This window comes from Amblyomma maculatum, chromosome 1 (genome assembly GCF_055883805.1).
Source record: "Amblyomma maculatum isolate TAMU_Amacu chromosome 1, ASM5588380v1, whole genome shotgun sequence".
NCBI lineage: Eukaryota > Metazoa > Arthropoda > Arachnida > Ixodida > Ixodidae > Amblyomma > Amblyomma maculatum.
Genome location: NC_139344.1, coordinates 259,531,567 through 259,553,241, shown reverse-complemented (window position 1 = coordinate 259,553,241; position 21,675 = coordinate 259,531,567). Strand labels below are relative to the sequence as shown.

The 21,675-nt window shown below is 49.1% G+C and overlaps 2 protein-coding genes across 2 annotated transcripts in view; one reads left to right on the top strand and one right to left on the bottom strand.

Moving 5' to 3' along the window:
• The window catches only part of LOC146206347 (unextended protein-like), a 47,688-nt gene extending 39,583 nt beyond the window's left edge, over positions 1-8,105 (top strand). Inside the window, exons 2-4 of the mRNA XM_084591022.1 lie at positions 3,533-3,982; positions 4,041-5,416; positions 5,727-8,105. Coding sequence (XP_084447148.1) covers positions 3,533-3,982; positions 4,041-5,416; positions 5,727-6,337 — 2,437 coding nt within the window. The 3' untranslated portion in view covers positions 6,338-8,105. The remainder of the gene's footprint in view (positions 1-3,532; positions 3,983-4,040; positions 5,417-5,726) is intronic.
• Positions 6,366-21,675, bottom strand: part of Vmat (Vesicular monoamine transporter) — a 28,589-nt gene continuing 13,279 nt past the window's right edge. Inside the window, exons 6-7 of the mRNA XM_084608833.1 lie at positions 6,639-6,684; positions 6,366-6,576 (exon numbers count right to left, since the gene is read on the bottom strand). Coding sequence (XP_084464959.1) covers positions 6,366-6,576; positions 6,639-6,684 — 257 coding nt within the window. The remainder of the gene's footprint in view (positions 6,577-6,638; positions 6,685-21,675) is intronic.

The following is a 21,675-nucleotide window of genomic DNA, read 5'->3' as shown; positions in this document are numbered from 1 at the left end:
TGGTATTTATTGGTATTTTGTGTAATCCGCGCAATCGCAATGAGGCTGTGTATATCTATTCAAGTATACATGAAATAAAGGCGATATAATTAAAATTATTCGCTAATATAGCCTTCGATTTACGTTCACCAGCCCCTGTACCTTATTCAGCAGCTACATACTCCGTTTCACACACATCGAAGCAGCGCTGTCAAAACTAGCGCTCTTGCTTGCGCGGACTATGTCCGTGGTCACAAATGGCGCATTGCTTTTGGTGAGCGGAAAACACTGAATACTTTAAAGGCAGCACTCAGCCAAGCGGAGTGGAGGCAGAGCTGGCCCACACGGGTCTCTCTGAGCAGCGCAGCCTGCTCACCAAGGCCCGGGAGACAGCCCAGGCCAATGGTATCCCGGACTGAGGAAACCACCCACGCTATTCCGTTAAACAGTTAAAGTTTACTCTCTCTCTCTCTCTCTCTCTCTCTCTCTCTCTCTCTCTCTCTCCAGGCCTTACACAGATATATTTTTCATCAGCTTGGCGAAAAAGCTCGCATTCCTGGTGAAACGATCGTAATCTGTGCATTTGTATCTTGCGGTTGCCGTTTTAGTTGGTCACAGTCGATCCCGTCGTCAACAGTCAATGTAAGCATGAAATGTATTGAAGGAAAGGTGTACCGCGCACAAGGGCGTCTCATTTCTTCTTATAGCTCCCGACTCGGAGCTATAAGCATGACATAGCACTATTCGCCGACGCGCTCGTTGCTGGCCACGTTCACTTCCAGCCCTTGCTTCAACCGCTTTCGGGCCTGACCTGCCCGCTTTTCCCAGGCTGATTTCGTGCTTCATGTCAGTGCGCGCCTATCGTGGATTTTGCGCGGACTATATGCAATCCGCTGATTTAAGGGTCGCGTTCTTTTGCTCAACGGCAATCTGCAGTTTATCGTGCGCGTTTCGGCCTACCTGACAACTGGATCATTGACCACCTCGCAGGCCCTCTTCGTGTTATTTCCCGTAGCCACTGTTCTCTAGCTCTGATTAATACCTACATGGGCGGACGCACTCGTTAGGCTAGTATGGATACTCACCTTCACAGGCATTCACCAGAGTCTGCGTTTCATCTCTTCCGGCACTTGGCTCGACTGTTACCGCGACTGACCCTCCAGCGTCTTTGGCTTTTGCATAGCGTTCCTTTACTCGGTCCTGATGTGCTCATCGCGCGTCCCAGTTAGATAGGCAACTTCCTTTGGTGCCCTTAAACGCAGCAATTCCGCCATTTCAGCCTCCACCAAAGATTCCTGATTGCTGGCTCCTTGACTATACGTCTCTCGCCGTCGCCATCTCTATTAATGGCTGCAGTCTTCCCACCTCCATTTGGTGTTCCGGGTCCACCTCTCTTTCTTTCTCTGTCTTCCCTGATTGAGTTTCCAACATTCGATAAGCTTATCATCATCTGCGCCGCGATATATTTCTAACTTTGATGTGATTTTCTATGAATGTTCCCCACACCTAGTCCTGAATTCTCGCAAAGCAGCACCAAGTCCGGTTTCCTCTATTCGTTCAAATCTATGGTCACCCTGAGAAAAGGCTGCCGTTTTGCCAAAGCTGCCCCTAATAACGGAAGTGTCCCGCCGCGTTGGCTCAATGGTTAGGGCTCTCGACTCCTGGACCCAAGGAATCCGCGGTGGCCGTTTTTAACGGAGGCGGGAAGCAAGGCGCCCGTGTTCTCTCGTAAACGAAACCAGAACCATTTATAAAGTAATGGTCTACCTTCGCTGGGATGCGCTGTATGCGCGTTTGTGACGTTCAACCTTGTAAACCAACCAGAATCATTTAGAAAGTACTGTACTATTTTCTCTGGGATGTACTGTACGCGCTCGTGTGCGTGCGTGTGTGCGAGCGTGTGTGCGAGCGTGTGTGTGTGTGTGTGTGTGTGTGTGTGTGTGTGTGTGTGTGTGTGTGTGTGTGTGTGTGTGTGTGTGTGTGTGTGTGTGTGTGTGTGTGTGTGTGTGTGTGTGTGTGTGTGTGTGTGTGTGTGTGTGTGTGTGTGTGTGTGTGTGTGTGTGTGTGTGTGTGTGTGTGTGTGTGTGTGTGTGTGTGTGTGTGTGTGTGTGTGTGTGTGTGTGTGTGTGTGTGTGTGTGTGTTTGTCCGTACTCGAGAACTGATAGCCGTGCCAACGTTGGAACATAAATTAGGTTGAAAGGCTGTTTTCTCTCGACGAAGGAAATTGCGTCCTAAGTAAGCTCTCGTAACAAATATACCACAACAAAAGAGAGATTCGAAATAAAATATACTTACATAGGCCACATTATATTTCTGTTTCAACAGATCATTGTTTTGAGATCTTGGAATAATGTGCCACAACTATATGTATGCCAGTTGCTTTCTCGTTCGTTTCGTCCGCGAATGAAATCGACTTTCACGCCATCTATAGTGATCTGTAAATGAAGATGTCTTTCTTTTTTTTTTTCCACTCTTTTACCCACTGCTGAGCACCCGAGGGTTGTGCGGGGTAATAAGAAAATAAAAAAAAAATTGCTCTTTTTGGCCAGAATCTTCCCTTTCGCCACTGAAGGTCGTCATAAAGGTGCGCTTTGAAAATCAGCTCATTTGGCCAACGTTCGCTTTTCGAAAAGGTCGTCTCTCTGGAGCAATTTTTCGCCTTGACGTGCTCCATTTCCTTGGTTATACGCATTTTTCGCAATTTTCTTCTGCCTTTGATCTTTGCTGCGACTTTCTCGCAAAAATTGTTTTGGCCGTCTAGCAAACTGAGGTATGCGCGGTGCGTATTAACGATATGCGATAATCAATGATTTTCGATCTGTCATTGTTCGCATTCGCACTGTGAGCTGTCATTTTTCTTCCTTGAGTGTTGTTTTTTAGCCTTGCGAATTTTTCGCTGTGCACTATACTTTCACTCTGTCGTTTTTTTCTTCTTCGTGGCCGCTTAAGCGAGATGCTTCTGCGCAGAAAAAAACTCAGTTGTCAGTCAGCGTTTACCTTGTTCTTCGCAACCTCTGTTTATTATTTTGAGATAACGAAACAACAGAACTTGCTACATACGCGTGGACTTCGATTTTTTGCCAAAAGCTTTTCTCGATCTTCAGTTCAAAAACCAAGGAATCAACTCTATGAAGATATTTAACAAAAACGATGATTACATTTAAAAAACAAATGACACAAGAGTGCTGTACAGGCGCCGCACCTCCTTAACCTATAGCATGCCTCCAATCATTCAAGGCGTTGGAGACTCATTGTTGAAAATAGTCGGCTTAGCACACCAAGATGTGTCCAAAATAACTATGACAGTTAATGGAAAACCAGGCAGGTTAGTAGAACGGCAAAAATTAACTAATTAGGAGGCCCGCGGCTGAGTAACGAACAAAGAGGACGACGAGGGTGAAAACCATGGCGCCGTCCACACCTTAGAGATACGTAGCCCTACTCGGGGGCATGGCGGTTGGTCGTGCTCGCACGCACAAGACCGCTGATGCTATTTCTTTTGGGCGCAAACTGTGCGTATGTATCGGAGCGGCTGCTGTGTCGTGCACGCAGGCGGTGCCACGGCAGCTGCCGACCAGGCAGGCGGCCGCCCAAGAGACGCGGCCCTGGGCGTCGCCAGCGGGATGAGCGGAGTCCGATGGTATCGCCCAGCACCCTGCTCATGGTTCTGGGCGCGGCGGCGGCGGCCGCGGTGGCCGCCACCGTGGACGGCGTGCTGGTGCTTGGTCGCGACGGACGCTGGAGTACCAATGAGCCGGTGTCTGTGGGCGAGAAGACGTCGCTGCTGCTTCTGGGCTCGGGCCTAGCCCGAGAGCCGGTGAGCTTCACTCCACGCGACGCAGAGCGTGGCAGCAACTGCGAGCAGGCAGGAGTGATGCCGCGATCCTCCATGGACGGCAACGGCTCCACCACGGTCGTGCTGCCGTGGCGGGGCCGCTGGTTCTTCTGCCTGCGAGACGGCGACAGCTGGGTTCATCAAGGCCGTGCTGTCAGCTTGAATGCGTAAGTAGGCGTAAACCATAAGTAGAGGGCCACCGTTGGTCCAAGCGCGGCTGCGCAGTGCAGGTGACCCGGACGTAGCCGTGGTGTCGGGCGTACGTGGTGGCGCAGAGTTGGTGTCCACCAGCAAAGACGGATACATGGTGCTGCCCGTGGACGAGGAAGTGTCGCTGCTGCTGCTCGGCACCCACTTTTCAGAGCGCACGCGTGTCACGCTCACCACCCAGAAGGCGACCCGTGGAGTTCTGTGCCGCGAGCATGTACTCATCGAAACCCGAAATCTGCAGCCCCTGCACGACGGCATGGGAGCACGGGTCACCGTCAGGCTGCCCCACGCGGGGTCGTACTACGTGTGCGTGTCGCTTGCCGGCCGGTGGATGCACCAGGGCACCGACCCGCTCGTCACGCTCGAGGGCGAGTCCATGCTAGTCCCCTTCTGGGTTAACCTGCTACTTGTTGGAACGCTGCTAGTCTGGTCGGGCCTCTTCAGCGGGTTGACACTCGGCCTGATGGCGCTTGACAATACCGAGCTAAAAGTCATCGAGTCGTGCGGCACGCCTGAAGAACGCGACTACGCGCGGAAAATTTTGCCACTGCGGCGCCGCGGTAACTATCTCCTCTGCTCGCTGGTGCTGGGTAACGTATGCGTCAACAGCAGCTTCACCATACTGCTGGACGAGATGCTGAGCTCGGGGCCCGTCGCAATTCTCCTGTCCACCCTGGGTATTGTGATGTTGGGAGAGATTATTCCGCAGGCCATTTGCTCCAGATACGGACTTGCCATAGGAGCGCGGACCATCGTGATAACCAAGCTGTTCATGATAATCACTTTTCCTCTCTCGTGGCCTATCTCTAAGCTTCTAGACAGTGTATTGGGAGAAGAAATCGGCAACGTTTTCGACCGTGAAAAACTCACCGAATACCTTCGTATCACAAAAGACTACGCTCAGCTCGAGAACGATGAGCTGAACATTATCTTCGGCGCCCTTGAGTTGACCAAGAAGACTGCTGCCGACATCATGACACGCATCGAGGACGTCTATATGTTGCCTTACGACGCGGTGCTCGACTTCGAGACCATGAGCGAAATCGTCAAACGCGGCTACACCCGCATCCCCGTTTACGACGGCAGTAAGCAGAACATCGTGTCGCTGCTGAACACCAAGGACTTGACGTTCGTGGACCCCAATGACGCCATTCCGCTGGCGACCGTGTGCACCTTCTACAAACATCCGCTCAGCTTCGTGTTTGAAGACGAGACTCTCGACTCCCTGCTGCGCGAATTCAAGAAGGGCCACTCTCACATGGCCTTTGTACGCCAAGTGGTGCTGTGCGAGGACCGTGATCCAGCCTACCTCGTTACGGGCCTTGTGACCTTAGAGGACGTCATAGAGGAGATCATTCAATCCGAGATCATCGACGAGACTGACGTCCTTAGTGAGTTACCTTTAAATATGTTTTTGATGAGTGCATGCATAATCCTAGACAGTCTCCACAGTATACGGCGGAGGTCCACAACCCCTGCTGAAGGCACAACGCACACTAATATGCGATTATATCTTCACAGAGTGATATTATCATTATTATTGTCACTTGAAATATCCTAGCCAAACTTGCTTGATAATAAATCTAGCTTAGTGACAGTTCAGCGTTAGCAATTATCTGCTCTGCGGACCTAGATTTTAGCGACGAAACCATTGTTGAGTATTGCCAATAAGGCTGACCTCCGCGCCCTATTTATTCGCAGTGGATAACCGGCGCAAGCAGCGACGCAAGGACGCCCAGCTGTTGCAGGATTTCAGCGACTTCCTCAAGATCGGTAGCGGCCAGCAGGGGAAAAACATCGTCTCGGCCCAGCTGGCCTTCGCCACCTACCAGTTCCTGAGCACGGCCGTGCGCGCCTTTACGTCGGAATTCGTGACACCTGCCGTGCTGCGCCGCCTCATGGCGCAGAACATCTTCTTCACGCTCAGGCCGTCCTCCGGCAAGAACATCTTCGACGCAGGCAAGCCTTGCGACTTCTTCACCGTCATCCTCGAAGGGCGCGTGCGCGTCACCGTGGGCAAGGAGAGCTTGGTGTTTGAGGCGGGGCCGTTCTCTTATTTCGGCCTGCCCGCACTAGAGAGGGGTACCTTCGTGCCTGACTACACTGTCGCGCCACTCTCGTACGTGGTTTTTATGAAGGTCGGCCACAGCGTGTACCTGGCCGCGCTGCGAGCGTCACGAATGGGCAAGCCGGAAGAACCAGCCGACGCAGCCCAACAAGAGACCATCGTGTATTCCGACGGCGCCAGGCAGATGTCCGTGGCCATGGCAGAGCCCAAAACAGCAGTGTGGTCGGAGCCGGCCAACGCGTGAGCCGAGCACCCTTTATTAGATATCTGCTTCAGCGCTGCTGCTGCTGCTGCTGCTGTTGCTGCTGCTGCTGCTGCTGCTGCTCAGGGGAGTCATCCTCGTTGGCGTAACTCATGTAGCGTATATCCGAAGAGCCACTGCGTAGAAGCAGCGACTGGTTCTCCTGACGACCAGGCGGGTTCTTCAGCACGAACATCACCGGGGAGTACACGAAGCACACTGTGGCCGTCATGTACAGCAGCCTGCGCAGAAGAAAACCGCTCACCGTCGGCTCGCCGGGCCGTGAGACAAAAAGTGATCTTACGCTCGGAATCCCAAGGTCTTCACGACGCTGCTGCTGATGATGGGCCCTGCGAAGGAAAGGGGTTTTAGAACTTCGAGGCATGCGAAACCTGACAGGACATGTGAAACCATCTGTTTCTGTTGTTATGGGTGAACACTAAGCCTTCTGTTTGGTGCGATAGTTCCATGTCAAGGTCCATGTCCCCGCTTTTTCCTGAATGCAAGCTTATGACGTAGAGGCACGTCTCCTTCGCTACAGCAACCACAGACTGGACTTCCCGGCATATAGTACAAAGCGAGTCTCGCAGACGCGGCCGTGTCCTGAAGAACAGCCATCTCGCTTTATACTTGTCCACAAAATTGTCCAACAATATTATCCGCCACCAATGGCTCACCCTGCGACGACGCCCCGAAAGTCGGTAAGATCTACTACTGAACGTGATTACGATATAAATTTTAGCGCGTCGATTTTAAGTTAGACAGCGACAAGTCATGCATTTTACTGCCAAGAAATATTCTAACACCGTCAAAGCTTAGCCATATGAAAAGCGTGCACTTAGCAGAAGTAAAAATTGTCGTCGGAGACGCACACTTTCGAAGACAAATAGCATGAGGGCAGGTTGCATTGAGACCACAGCCACCACCTTTTTCATTTTTCCTACAACTGACGTCGCCGTGTGGTAGAGAAAACGCGAACTGATGCTGATGGTAGACTATATAGCACAAAATATTGGCGTGTTGCAACGCCAAACGCATATAGCAATGCTCAGCATGGGCGCACTCTGGTACGAGCTGCTGTGCCTACGTGCTTCCATGTTGTAAGCAATAGATGAAATACCAGTGATTGCGTAAAGTTGAGTTTGCCTTATGCGCCGCTTCCAAACACGTCTTTCTCCCAATAAATTAGCTTGTCGGCAATGCGCAATATATCCTGTTTTTTTTTTTTTTTACATTTTTATGTTGGTTTGTGTACCTGCCATCTCTTTGCGGGTCCATTTGCCACTTTCCTTTATATTGTTATATTGTAGAAAATAAAGCGATCTCTCTTTATATCTTGCATGCTCTGATGTTACGACGATAACAGTGGGTGGAGAGCCGATTCGCATTTCTTCGTTATGAACCGGCAGTGTATATCGGCACTTCGCACCAAACATGAAGCGTCTATTAGCACAAGTCAAGCACAGATGCCGCAAGACGCCATGCCATGAAAAGAAAAATCGCAACATGTCACCCCATACAACGCGATATAAGCTTAACGTTGCTTGAAATCGCATACTTGACACTAACTGACGTAGTTCTCACTTTAAGGCTATTTTGCTTGCCGAACCGTTCGGTTGAATAAAGTATACACTATAGAGCTTATTCACGTGACTTCAAGCGCACAGCACGCCCAGGTATAGGCAACCAGTGCGCGCAACAAGATGGCGGTCGGATCTCGTCGCGGCCACACCCCCTCCCTAAAACGTGTCAGGGGGAGGGGGAATTCATGCTTTGGGCGGCTTTTTTTTTTTTTTTTTTTTTTGCTACCGCGACCACATCTCAATTTGAGCGCTTAGTTTCAAACTTCGTAGCAGTATGGGAGCTCGTGACGTATGGAGCTGACATGCAGGAGCCTCCCGCCAATTCTTATAGTCAATGGGGTTTATAACGCAGCTGTCCAAACGCAGTACAACTTTACACAGGTAAACGTGCGCTGGCTTCAAAGCCGCAGAAGAAGCGCGCTGCAGTTACACAAATAAGGCATGCGCGCACTTTGTTGCCAGCGCATGCTCGCTCTTCGCGGGATGCGTCAGTCTTAGCGCGCCTCACTGACGCAAGAAGCGACGAGAGGGCTAGCAGATTTGATTGCGTAAATGATCGAAGGGGCTCACAGTCACTGGAAGATGCTTCGCTTAGCCTCGGCTACGCACGCGGGGCTGCTCAGAAAACACTATTGGCTTCCTGCCCTTTTCTGCTCTATTATGGCGTCAAGCTGCCCGAACCAGCAAAGGTGGTGGCTAAGTTTTCATGTGGCATCCATGTTTCGGGATCGGAATGGCAGACTGCCAGAAAATTTGAGATACAAATTGTGGCTTGCTCATTCTGGTTGTGGTCACCATGTTCTCGAACCATGTTACCCGGGCTGCATGGTCTGCTTCTCGGCCGTGTACGGTAGTAAATTCATGCAACATCCGAAGCTTTAAATCTCTGCAAACTAAAGGCGAGCGCCTGTCCTCACTATTTTAAATAGTTGTGATCCTCTGGGAATTCATATTGGCTTTGTAATACAATTGTTTTTTGCGGCGTGTAGCCGGACGAGGACAAAGCACGAATGAACAAGTAGGACACAAAAGCGCTAGACACACTCAGCGCTTGTCTGTCATATTTGTCCCTCCGTGCTTTGTCCTCGTCCGGCTAGCGCTGCGAAAGACGATGAAAAACCAACTAGCCCGACAGCTCGTCCTTTTCAGGTTTATAATACAAGGGAGAAGCAAAACATGCAGCCTGGTTACTTTTGGCAAAGATGGTACCTTCGTAATATGACGCCATAATGGTTGTGAGGGCGCAGCATTGAACGCGTGACAGTATATTGCGCGTAGAGTTCTGCGATCAACGGAATGGAACTGGACTGCTCCACAATGAAAGGGGGCCATGTTTCTTCTATTTGTACGACTTGGTCGTTACTTTTCAGCCATGCGCCCCCAGCAGTTTCTGTAGAAATAAAATGCAGCAGAGAAAGCAGTTCCTGTGGAGCAGAGGCGATGCGTGTGCGCAGTAATAGCAAAACTTATAAACAGTGCTCGCGCATTCGACACTCTGCTGCTATCGGTTTCAATATTAATTAAAGTTCGTAGAATTTGTGCATATAAGTCCTCCGTTTCGACAGAAAGCACCCGTGCAGACTTTCCGGCTGGGAAAATTGTGCGCGGTATTTGCTTCATTTGGCTTTTCCTAGCGGCAGCTGTGTGTTCTGCATTCTGCGAAGTGATGTCGTTTTAGGTGCACTCTTAACACTACGGCTGCTTGCAGCGGCTGCTTCTACACTGCAACCGCCGCGCCTGGCCTTATATGAATGAGCAAGTGATCGTGAGTGGTGGTCGCACGCCATCCTCTGCATATATTACTCCCTACAAACTCCCCCTGGCATCAGCATTTCGCCCCAGCTCTTGCTGAAATTTGTATCTCCAGGAACGTCCGGGGAATTTTTTTCTTACGCCAAGTTGAATACAACCATTTTTTTACAATCGCCAAACCAACATTCTAAAATAGCTTTGTGTGGCTCCTTGCTTCCATATCAGTAGCACGCTCAGTCAGCGTCATCAACATACAACTTATTTCTATAACTGTTCTTCTACTCCTATTCTCTGACGTGATCGTCATAGAGTCTTAACCCGCCCCGGTGGCTCTAGCATTCGGCTTCTGATACCAAAGTCACAGGTTCTAGGGCGCGGCTGCCTCTAGGTGAAACACAAAATTCGCCTGTGTGCTGTGCGAAGTGACACATGTTAAGGTTCTCTAGGTGGTTTAAATTAACCCGAGGGCTTCTACAAAGGCATCTTTCAAAAGCTTTCGCTTCAAGGCATCAAACTGCACAATTTACATTTCTTTTACTACATAGTCTTCCACTCCTACGCCCCCAACTTGCCGGCAAACTGCCCATATTCATTTGCAAAATGAAATATATCTGCTTTTTTTAGCTGTCGATCAAGGCCAAGTGACCACATCCTCAGCAGGCGTGTCCGAATCACAAGGAATCAGGTGCAGCTTTTTGAATCACTGTTGGAGGGCGCTGCCATTCGAAACTTTTTTTTTTTTTTTTTTTTTAACATTTGTGGGGAAAAAGTAGGCCCCAGCATGGTTTTCTATGTGTAATGCTCGTGGCGGTGGGTCGACCGCCTCCACCACCCCTGCCCCTTAAATCTGTCCTTGCGATGAACTGCAGGTAGGGCTATGTTTGCGTCCATGCACACTTAGTCTCCGCGATGCATGTTTCTCCTTCTTAGATGAAACAGCACAATCTAGATTGTTTCCATGCATGGCGCCTGTTGTCCGCGCTGTGAAACTGGCACTTTAGTCAGCGCGGCATACCGTCCGTTTCGTCTAGCACTATACTTAAGACACAGAACTGATAGTACATCTTGTTATTCTACGCACTTGAGTTCATCGCGTTAAATTTCTCAATTCGGACACAGCTAGCACTGAGAAGCATTTTGTGCTCAATATCGACGCTGAAAGTATGGCGTTGAACACCAAACGTGCTGGTGCATACGACGATAGCGTGACATTGTATAGACCCTCACGCAAACACAATGGCGCACTTTTTAAACGCACTGGCATGGTGAGAAACTAGCAAAGCTGCTCAACAACGTTCTCTTCCGCATCGTGCACTCATCGGTGACTGCATTTGTTTCGCTGTCCTCGCTATCGTTGTATCCCGGCGAAAGCGAGTCCGAAGGTTGGCTGACATATAGTTCAATCATTCTGCCTTTGTCTTAACAAATCCAGCCTCTGCGGATGCCTCATTCGCCTGGCTCCTAACATATTTCGATATCCTTAAGCCGCTTCATGGCTTGAGTGTGCTTTGTTCACCGGTACGTAATTGGCGTATTTTCCACCAGGAAAGTTAATTTCCAGTGTATGCCGTTCTGGTGGTCAGTTGACATCAGTGACTGCAGCTTGACCAAAGCAGAACGTCTCGGTTGCAGCAACAAATGAAAAGCAAGAATAGAAAAATAAAAAGCTGGCATGTCTGAGCTCGGTCTGTATAAATACAGTCTGCTTTTTATCAATAACAAGGCGAAAATCTTCAGCAGAAGGACGCAAAAGCAGACAAGAAATGTGGTAATAAAGATGGCCGTCTATAAAGAGAGAATTTTGGCTATACCACACGACACGCATGCGTGCTACCACGGTGTCAATGTGAAAAAAAAAATAAGTAAAATCTATCAACGATCAACATTGTGTGCAGCAAGAGGCCACAACAATAACAGCCCACGTCTTTCCCTTTATTAATGTTTACTCTCTTGATTCTCTGATAAACTGAAGCTGCCAGATTAGCGCATGCAAACATTTACCACCTTCGGCACGCGACGTTGGTAATTGACAGTTTCGCTTCGGCGAAATGACACGCACACAGGTGCGCTGGTATAACGAACTTCGTCAAAGGATCCTGCACAGGCGGACAACTTAATCAGGAGGAGTGCTCTGCGTGCAGAGCTTCTGGGATCCCGATATCCACCACCCAGGTGGTAGTTGGCAGGTGGCATGGCCGAGCACTGATCGGTGGGCGAGTTGTCTGACGTCACGAAACCACATTCCCTCCTCGGGTAGCAGCAATGCAGCTTTGCCCGAACCATCGCTTTAGCCAGAACATGAAACTTTTTCGTGACTATTTTGCATGGTTTTGCGTCAGTGTCTTATGCGCATGCAGTCGATAAACCTCCTTAAACAAGTAACTGGTTAAGAGGGCGATGCCCATGAACAAGCGACGCTTCGCTAACCGATGGCTAGATGGAGTCTCCTTGTCGGAAGAGGCGTGTATAATGCAATAGAGCAACGCCACAAAACAAACTGCACTAACTCAACGCTACTGCCATAGCATATCCCCCAGCTGGGTATTTTGCGAATGTCCTCACTTTTCCTAGTACCACTCCTAATCACCAGCCAGCCAGCTAGCTGTGCCATGAGTGTCAATAATGCTGTTTCGATCTAAGAGCGCCATGACAGAAGTATTTTTTCTTTTCATGGGTTCAAAGACACATCTTCCAGGCATTCCACTCCAGGCCAGTCGAACATAAACCATTTGTATCGCCGGGGGAGGGAGGGGGGGGGGGGGGGTATTTACTGACGCACTGGGGATCTAACCTCCCATATGCAAGGCGTATGCTGATACCATTAGGTCACCGGTGCTGTAAGAATACGGGAGTCATAAGCCAAGCTTTCCATGGTCAAACAGTGACAGAGCTCCTCAAACGCTCCACGTTGTGATAGGCCAAACGTGAATACGCCTATAGCCTTTCCGTCAAGCTATCAAATCTACAAGGCGAGGCACGATATGGGGAATAAACGCCTTGCTCTCCAATGCCAGATTCAACCACAGGGGGCAAAAAGGGCTGAAGTGTATGTCGAAATAAATTCAAGAATTTCATCCATGAGGAAGTAACTCAATGAAACTCCGACGCTGCCGTAAGCGAGCTGTAACTGACTTACGGCCTAGAAGATCAGGTCTGAGCGATTATTTTTGCACTAGAATTTTCAAAATCAGATAAGCTGCTCGCTGCATAACTGCTGCACAGTTTGCTGCAATGTTAAAAACAGCGTGCTTTTCGTTATCACAAAAAGCTGTTTCGGAGTATTCGTTTAAAGGACGTGACTAAAGTACACGATGTTGGCTCCAAAAGCAACATTATGCCGCCAGAGACGCTTGCCGCCATCGTTTGTCAAGTGCGCAAATATTGCCGCCACTTGCACAGAGAAGAGTGAACAATAAGGCAAGCGTATAGTTTTCACAAGTAAGTTAGGCCACACGAAAGGGACGCCGGTCGCACAGACCGACCTTCACGGTAAATTGCTGTGCACTGGTTGCACGTGAATAAAATGAACAGAGACCAATTTCCGTTTTGCGAAACCGGAACGCCTGTGTTGTTCTGGGCCCATGTTCCGACAAGCTTAACAAATCATTCGTTCGCAACTGGACTAAGCCAACTGGCCCGAAACATTTATTCAAGCCCTTTTCGATTTCTTCGATTTTTCAACTTTGTTCTTACGAAGGAACTCAGAAGGAACTTCTTAGACAAAAGGCCGCCCGTTAACACTCCTTGGAAGAGTGCGAAGGTTCCGGTTTCTCCAGCAGGTGGTGTATCCCGGCGGCTAGTATGATGTGTGACCCATAACCCAATTACCTGCGGGAAGGAACTGCGCCTGGTCAAGGGCAGTTACGGTCACATCATATTCTTGCGAGGTAGTCAAAGGACATCACTTTCGCGCACAGTGAATGACAAATGTGAAACCGAAAATGTGATACCTCGCAAGACGGATGATTGAAGGCACACTTGAAGCAATCAGCGGGGGACTAAGGTGCTATCGTAAAGGAGGTATTCAAGTGACGTCACGGACGCCATGTTGGGGTGTAGAGTACAGCTTCAGCTGTACAAGTCGGGGCAGGCGATGTTATAAGGTGATTAAATATGCTTGTAGCATTTGGCCTTGCCACACGCACCACAAAATGGCCGCCACTGTGACGTCTGCGCATACTACCTATGCGTATCTAGAATGGCGACGTTTGTGGAGCACTCATTTGCAGGCGAAGAGCTTGGTCTACTCCTCCCGAGTTTAAGGCGCATGATCTCCTTATCTTGTTCTTGTTCGCATTCAAACCTGGTGGCAAGTAGTTCCGACTGCCACACCCTCTGCTTAATTTTTTTTGTTTCATTGTTAACTTACTAGTGCATTATGTTTGTGTATTGTATTTCTGTTATTGACGATTATCATTTTATTTTCATGCCATCGTCTGTGAGACATTGTATAACTTGTATCAACGTTACTGTCTGCTGCTCTGTTTATGTTTTTGTTTTTTTTTCCCCTTTACGCTTCAATGTTTAATTTCGTGTTTTGTATTTTTGCAAATATTCATATGCTTTTATCTGTATTGTAGTTTCTTGTAATTGTGGTTTATTTGTTTACTTTTTATTGCATGCCTGTATCCCCCCCATGGAATACCCTTGAACTGAGGGCCCTTAGGGGTATATTGTATAAATAAATAACTATATATACTCTCACGTCATCATTTCTCTCTCGTGCAATAAATGCCCTTAGTAAAGAGAAATTTGGTCGTGTAATCTCTAGATAAGCACGCACTACCTATATAGATTTCATTTGCGCTCGCAGATTTAAGATTTATATAATCTCCTCACAAAAACCGTATTTCCAAGCAAAATCATGCTGGAAATGAGTATTTGTAAACTATAACCCTAACGGCTAAAATGAGTATTTGTAAACTATAACCCTAACGGCTAAATCAACTAAAATGTTGTGCTCGCGTCGTTGAATTTGCAGGCGATAGAACAGTTTGTATTTTAATCCTCAAGAAAATAGGAGTCCCCCACAGTTAGTTCCAGGACATTTCTACCTGGGATGTAAAAATGCAGAAGCGTCAGGAACATCGAGTTCTACGCGTGAAAGACACGCGGTTTCTTTTGCTGCAAAGTACAACAATACGAAACACGCGTTCGGAGTTGCAGAGCTTAAACGTGTCGTCCAGCAGCGAAATTTCGTACCTTTGTAATTTCCGTGAAGTCGTGCAAGTTGTGCGCAGCTTTATCATTAGTGCAAGCACCGATATGGTCTCAGGCTTTCGTCCGCGCACCCTTCAAATGCTTTCATTTGGGTGTGATCACCTCACCACGTTTTATGGAAAATCGAAGCAATCCATAATTGCCGACGGTTGATAAAAAGCAAAGGTAAGTCAACGAAAATTAGCCATTTTTATTCCCTAAAGCTTCGTCGCCGAACACTTTTTTTCTGATAAGTCCAGATATTGCTTCGGATCGGGAATACAGCTCCAATGCGCAATACTGGAAGCTCCAAATGATAGAATATAAACAGAACTGAAAGCAAGCTGATTTCATCATTTTGTTTGGGCGTTTCTATCGAGCTTACAGAACACACTGGTTCATGAAATAATAAATTTTGTTCAATTTATTATTTTTGGTGGACGCTACTGGACGAACGCACGTTAAAGTCCTTGTCGGGCTTCTCTTCACTGAAGCGTGTCTGCTTGTGCTTCTTGGTAGCGAATGAACGAAGGCTTCGACGTATCGCAGAGAATGGAGGGGTGCCAATCTAAATCCATCCGGGCACCGATTCTCTGCGCGACTGTATATAGTATGTGTATATAAGCAGATCAATTAAGGGGAAATGAGGGTGCTCGTTATAATACATGAAGGAAAGAAGCCAACAGTCGGCGAGGCCAAGGAAAGCATTGAGGATGGTACTTTATATATTTTTTTAATGCTTACTTGGATATTCACAGAAATTAGTAATGTAATATGTTTAGGGGAAAGAAAATTAAACACAAAGTAGAAGAAAAAACAACGTGCCGACGGTGGGAACCGAACCCACGACCTCCGAATATCGCGTCCGGTGCTCTTCCACTGAGCTACATCGGCCGCTGTCCCCCCTGCTACTTGCTTGGGTATTTACGTTGTCTGTATACGAACCTTGAGAGTGTTCACCAGCGCCACCCTCAACCATAGCGGCGGACGTAGAACGTCCTGTGTTACCGCCAGCGTCACGTAGAACGTGATCAAGAGCGAGGGCGAAAGCTGTGCTAGAACCCTCTTACGCAACCTGTGGCTTTGCTTCATATATATATATATATATATATATATATATATATATATTGTTACGATGAAATAGCAAAGGGGTGTTTATTTACAGTGATATGGCAGTAGGATAAGGTGAAGCCTACTAGCCCCAGGCACCAACGCTTCTTCTTCTTCTTCTGCCTCACCATCACCATCCCTCATCGTCGTCATTAGCGTGACATTTCCCCCCTACTCAGACGAAGCCCTCTGGGCGTGTTCGTGAGTCGTGCGAGGCTGACACGGCTTCAAGCGGGCAACATGACACAGTTCGGTTTTGGCAGACCGGCGACCCGATGCTGTCAGGCGGGCTATCCCATAAGTTAAATCACTAAGGCGTTTGATAACCACATATGGGCCGTCATAATGGGCCAAGAGTTTTTGATGTAGGCCACGGCGCCGAATTGGACGCCATAGCCAGACTAAATCACCTACAGAGTACGTGACCCGCCGGTGACTGGAATCGTATCGCACTTTGGAACGTTCTTGTGAAGCACCAGACCGTAATCGGGCGATTCTCCGAGCTTCTTCGGCGAGACAGAGGGTCTCAGCCAGGCAGGGGTCTTCACGGCTTGTGAAGGGCAGGATAGTATCCAGAGAGTAGCGTGGTGGTCTGGCGTAAAGCAGAAAAAATGGACTGTATCCAGTCGTCTCATGCGTGGCGGTATTAAACGCATACGTGATGAAGGGCAGTATGGTGTCCCAGTTCTTATGCCCTGCGTCCACATACATGGCTAGCATGTTGATAAGCGTTCTGTTGACGCGCTCAGTCAAGCCATTTGTCTGGGGATGGTATGGCGTCGAGTGTCGGAAAGTTACGGCGCATAAACGCATGAGCTCTTCAACAACATCAGCAGTGAATTGTCGGCCCCGGTCAGTGATGACAATTCGTGGCGGCCCGTGTCGTAAGATGACTGAGTGCAGCAAGAAAAGCGACACCTGATGCGCCGTAGCAGATGGAAGAGCGGCGGTTTCACAGTAACGTGTGAGATAGTCCACGCAGATTACAATCCAGCGATTTCCATCCACGGACTTCGGAAACGGACCTACGAGGTCAATGCCTACTTGATCAAACGGTGCTGTCGGGGTCTTCACAGGGTGCAGCAAGCCAGACGGAGTTGCAGTTGGACGTTTGTGGCGTTGACATTGCTTGCAACTGGCAACGTATTGTTCAACCGTCGAGCGCATTCTGGGCCAGTAAAATCTTTCTTGAGCACGGTGGAGTGTTCTAACCGATCCCAAATGCCCAGAAGTTGGATTATCATGCATAACACGCAATACGTCCGTGCACAACGTCTTGGGAACTACGAGTAGGTATCGCTGGCCGACAGGCGAATAACTCTTTTTCCATAGGAGGCCATCATGCACACAAAAACGGCTTGTAGGTACGTTGGCTTGGGCAAAGAGAGGCTGCAGACTGGTATCATTTTGCTGTTCCGTTTTGAAAACATTCGTGTCGGGGAACGCTGGCTCGAGGGTCGATATATAATTGTCGAAATCGTCGCTTTCAGGTCCAGTCGTGGCCATTGGCATCCTAGAAAGACAATCTGCGTCTGCATGACGCCTCCCGCTTTTGTAAACCACGGCAAAGTCATATTCCTGTAACCGGAGGGCCCAGCGTGCGAGGCGACCACATGGGTCTCGAAGGTTCCGCAACCAACAGAGTGAATGATGGTCAGTTACGATAGTAAACGAACGTCCGTACAAATATGAACGGAAACGCTGCACAGCGAAAACTACAGCTAGGCATTCCTGTTCGGTGACTGTGTAGTTTCGCTCCGGCTTGCTCAGGGTACGACTTGCGTACGCGATAACATGCTCTCGTTCATTGTGCCGTTGGACAAGGACTGCACCAAGACCGATTCCACTAGCGTCCGTGTGTACTTCTGTCATTGCAGTAGGATCGAAGTGACGTAAGATGGGTTTCGATATTAAAAGAAACTTCAGTTGACGGAATGACGCGTCGCAGTCTGGTGTCCAGTTAAAAGTAGAGTTTTTGTGGAGAAGGCACGTCAATGGGTAAGCAACGTCAGCAAAGCGATGTATAAAGCGTCTAAAATACGAGCACAACCCTAGAAAACTGCGCAACTCCTTCACTGTCTGCGGGGGTTTAAAAGACTCAACAGCGGCAGTTTTCTGGGGATCCGGCATTACACCATCACCATTGACAAGGTGTCCTAGCACCAGCGCTTGGCGCTCTCCAAAGCGGCACTTTTTGGAGTTCAGAATTAGGGCGGCGTTGTGCAGGCAATTCAAGACACGTACTAGACGGTCATTGTGTTCTTGGAAGGATTTCCCAAATATCACGACATCGTCCAGATAGCAAAGACAAATGTCCCATTTTAAGCCGCGCAAAACTGTGTCCATAAAGCGTTCGAATGTAGCTGGCGCATTACACAGCCCGAATGGCATAACATTAAACTCATAAAGGCCATCTGGCGTTACGAAGGCTGTTTTTTTCTTATCTGCAGGGTCCATTGGAATTTGCCAGTAGCCAGATCTGAGATCAAGACAAGAAAAATAGGACGCACCAGAGAGGCAGTCGAGGGCATCGTCTATGCGAGGAAGAGGATAGACGTCCTTTTTCGTAACAGAATTTAAACGCCGATAATCGACGCAGAATCGCCACGAACCGTCTTTCTTGCGTACAAGAATAACAGGGGCAGCCCAGGGGCTAGATGACTCCTGTATCACCTTTTTCTGTAGCATGTCCTCCACTTGCTCATGAATGACTTTGCGCTCAGATGGGGACACGCGATATGGCTTTTGACGAATGGGACGAGCCGAACCAGTGTCGATGCTATGATGGGTCCGATGTGCAGGGCGAGAGGTTGGTCCATCTGTTTCAGAAAAGTCAAACATAGGCGAAAAAGGTAGAAGAATATCCACAAGAGTACGGCGTTGAGGTGAGCTGAGATCGGCGCTGATCATGCGGGAGATTGAAGTTTCATCAGCAGGCAAAGGTACGATGGCACTCGTAGCATCTGTGACCAAAGCAACGACGTGGGGCGCATCGGGTCCACAAGAGGCAAGCTTCAATCCCGTTGGTAAAACTGCGGGCTCGGACGATGGGTTGATGGTCCATAACGAGGCACTACCATGATGCACGGATATCATACAGTGAGGGATAATTACATTTTTCTTCAGGCATGCTGAGTGAACTGGGTGCACCATGGCCTGGAATGAAACCTTCTCAAGAAGTGGAACGGACACGGGGACGAACATGGCAGACAAGGGTGGAACTACTGTGTCTTCGGTAATACTAAAAACTGTTTCTTCATCACGGCCACTTTCAAAAAGTGTCGGCAGATGCGAGCCATCAAAATGAACCTCTTGACTTCGGCAGTCCACGGTAGCGCCACAAAACTTCAAGAAGTCCATTCCTAAAATGATGTCATGCGTAGAGTGGGGTAAGACTACGAATTCGGCTTGAAAAATTGCACCATCCACAGACACTTGCGCACTACACACACCCAGTGGCCGCAACGCCTCTCCACTCACACCACAAAACGTTGAAGCACGGTCATATTCAAACATCACTTTGCGTCCCAACAAGCGCCTAAACTGATTACTCATCACAGACACAGTCGCACCCGTATCCACCAAAGCTAATGTATACACACCATCAATAAACACACGAATTTTGTTTTTGAGCATTATAGTTGGAGGGATGTTGGCACACAGCACATTTCCAGCGGCCTCACCCCCATTGGTCGCGCTGGTTAGTTTTCCTGCTGATGATGCTGAGGCGACATGGGGCGCCGTCGTGGTGATGGAGAACGACGCGCACGGAAGGCGGGTGGTGGAGTAACACTTCTATCAGATGCAGGGGAGTGGTCGCGGATATTCTGGTTATGAATGTTGCGGTAATACCCACGCTGAGTATTTGATTGTTGAAAAACGGGATTGTATTGCCGATTGTTGGGTACTGTTGGAAGCGCCGGACGGTTATAGCGAGTTGGGAACCTACTGCGGCAGTATCTGGCGATGTGACCTTCGACGCCGCAGCGGTAGCATATCGGCGGAGAAGGTAGAAAATGCTGTTGCGAATAAGAGCAGGGAACAGCTGGGTGCGTCGTAGGTCTATCTGAATGCTCATACTGCTCAGGAATCCTGGTAGATCGAATGGAAGATCTATGGGCACTTGAGGCGACGTCATACCTTGGGGCGTCAGGCACCGACGCATTCCGGTTGGCGAAATTCATGGGAGGATAGTCAATGGAAGCTGCAACTTCAGGAGCTTGTGGGAAAGGCTGAACGGTAATCGCTTGTGGTGGTGAAGCCGGCCGTCTAGATACCCTCTGGACAGAGACCTCAGCAGATTCGTGCAGGGGAAGTGGGTTGAGCCGCAGGAGTTCTTCCCGCACGATTTGCCGGATCGTCGACGGAAGATCTAGTTGGGCGTGGTCATCAAGGCTGGCCACGGTAGGCACGTTGGCCAGCCGCCCAAATTTTGGCACAATACGACGCGTTCTCAGAGCTTGAAAAGCGCGGATGTGTTTAATGACATCGGAGACGGTTTCAAGGCTGTCTTTGGCGATTAAAAAGTTGTATACGTCAGCCGCGATACCCTTCAAAATGTGGCCGACTCTATCTTCTTCGGGCATGTTGGAATTGACACATCTGCACAATCGGAGGATCTCTTCTGTATAAGTGGTACAAGTTTCATCCGGCAACTGAGCTCTTTGGGCAAGGGTCTGCTCAGCCCGTTTTTTGCTCGGTACAGAGTCACCAAAACGCTGTTTGATCTCGGTGGCAAACCGTTCCCAAGTTGTCAAATTGTCCTCGTTATTCTCGAACCATGTCATCGCCGTGTGAGTTAGAAAGAAGACGACATTTGTGAGCATGGTGATAGGGTCCCACCGGTTGTACCGACTAACTCTTTCATAATGAAGTAGCCACTTCTCAACGTCCTCACCTTCCTCTCCTGCAAAAGGTCGTGGTTCCCGGTAAGGCTGGCAGGGAATAGAGCTGGAGGGGGCAGGCCTGTCACCAGCCTGGCTTGCAGCGTCGCGGCCGGCGCGGTTAGAATCGCTGTGGTCCATGATGTTTGGAAGCGGTGGCAGTCCAGCAAGGCGGCTGGACTGCCACCTGGGGCTAGTAGGATAAGGTGAAGCCTACTAGCCCCAGGCACCAACGCTTCTTCTTCTTCTTCTGCCTCACCATCACCATCCCTCATCGTCGTCATTAGCGTGACAATATATATATATATATATATATATATATATATATATATATATATATATATATATATATATATATATATATATATATATATATATATATATATATATATATTAAACAAACAGCGGAGAAATGAACCCTGGAAAGTCGTCGATTATACGAACATAACAACACGGTTCAGTCCGAGAGGAAGGGAAGGGTGACGCGAGTCGGTGCTCCGTGGTCCCCGCCTGCGCTGCACAACGAGCAGCAGTGAACGAGCCCCTTGTTACAGTTCGATTCCGATGCTCCCTCTCTGCCAGTGAGTACGAGTGACGCGTGCGGATTTCCACGGGGGATGTCACGTCCGCGCCCTCGTTCGGCGGCCTCTGCTGCCGACAGCGAAGAAGCGACTGCTTTTCTCGGCAGCTTTGTTTCCGGGCCCCCTGATCTACTCGGGCCAAGCAGGTCGTCACGTTTAACGACGCACGCCATTATGTGGCGTCTTGCCGAGAAGAAAGCGCCGTTCGGCGATGTCTGAATGGAGCGCAGGCC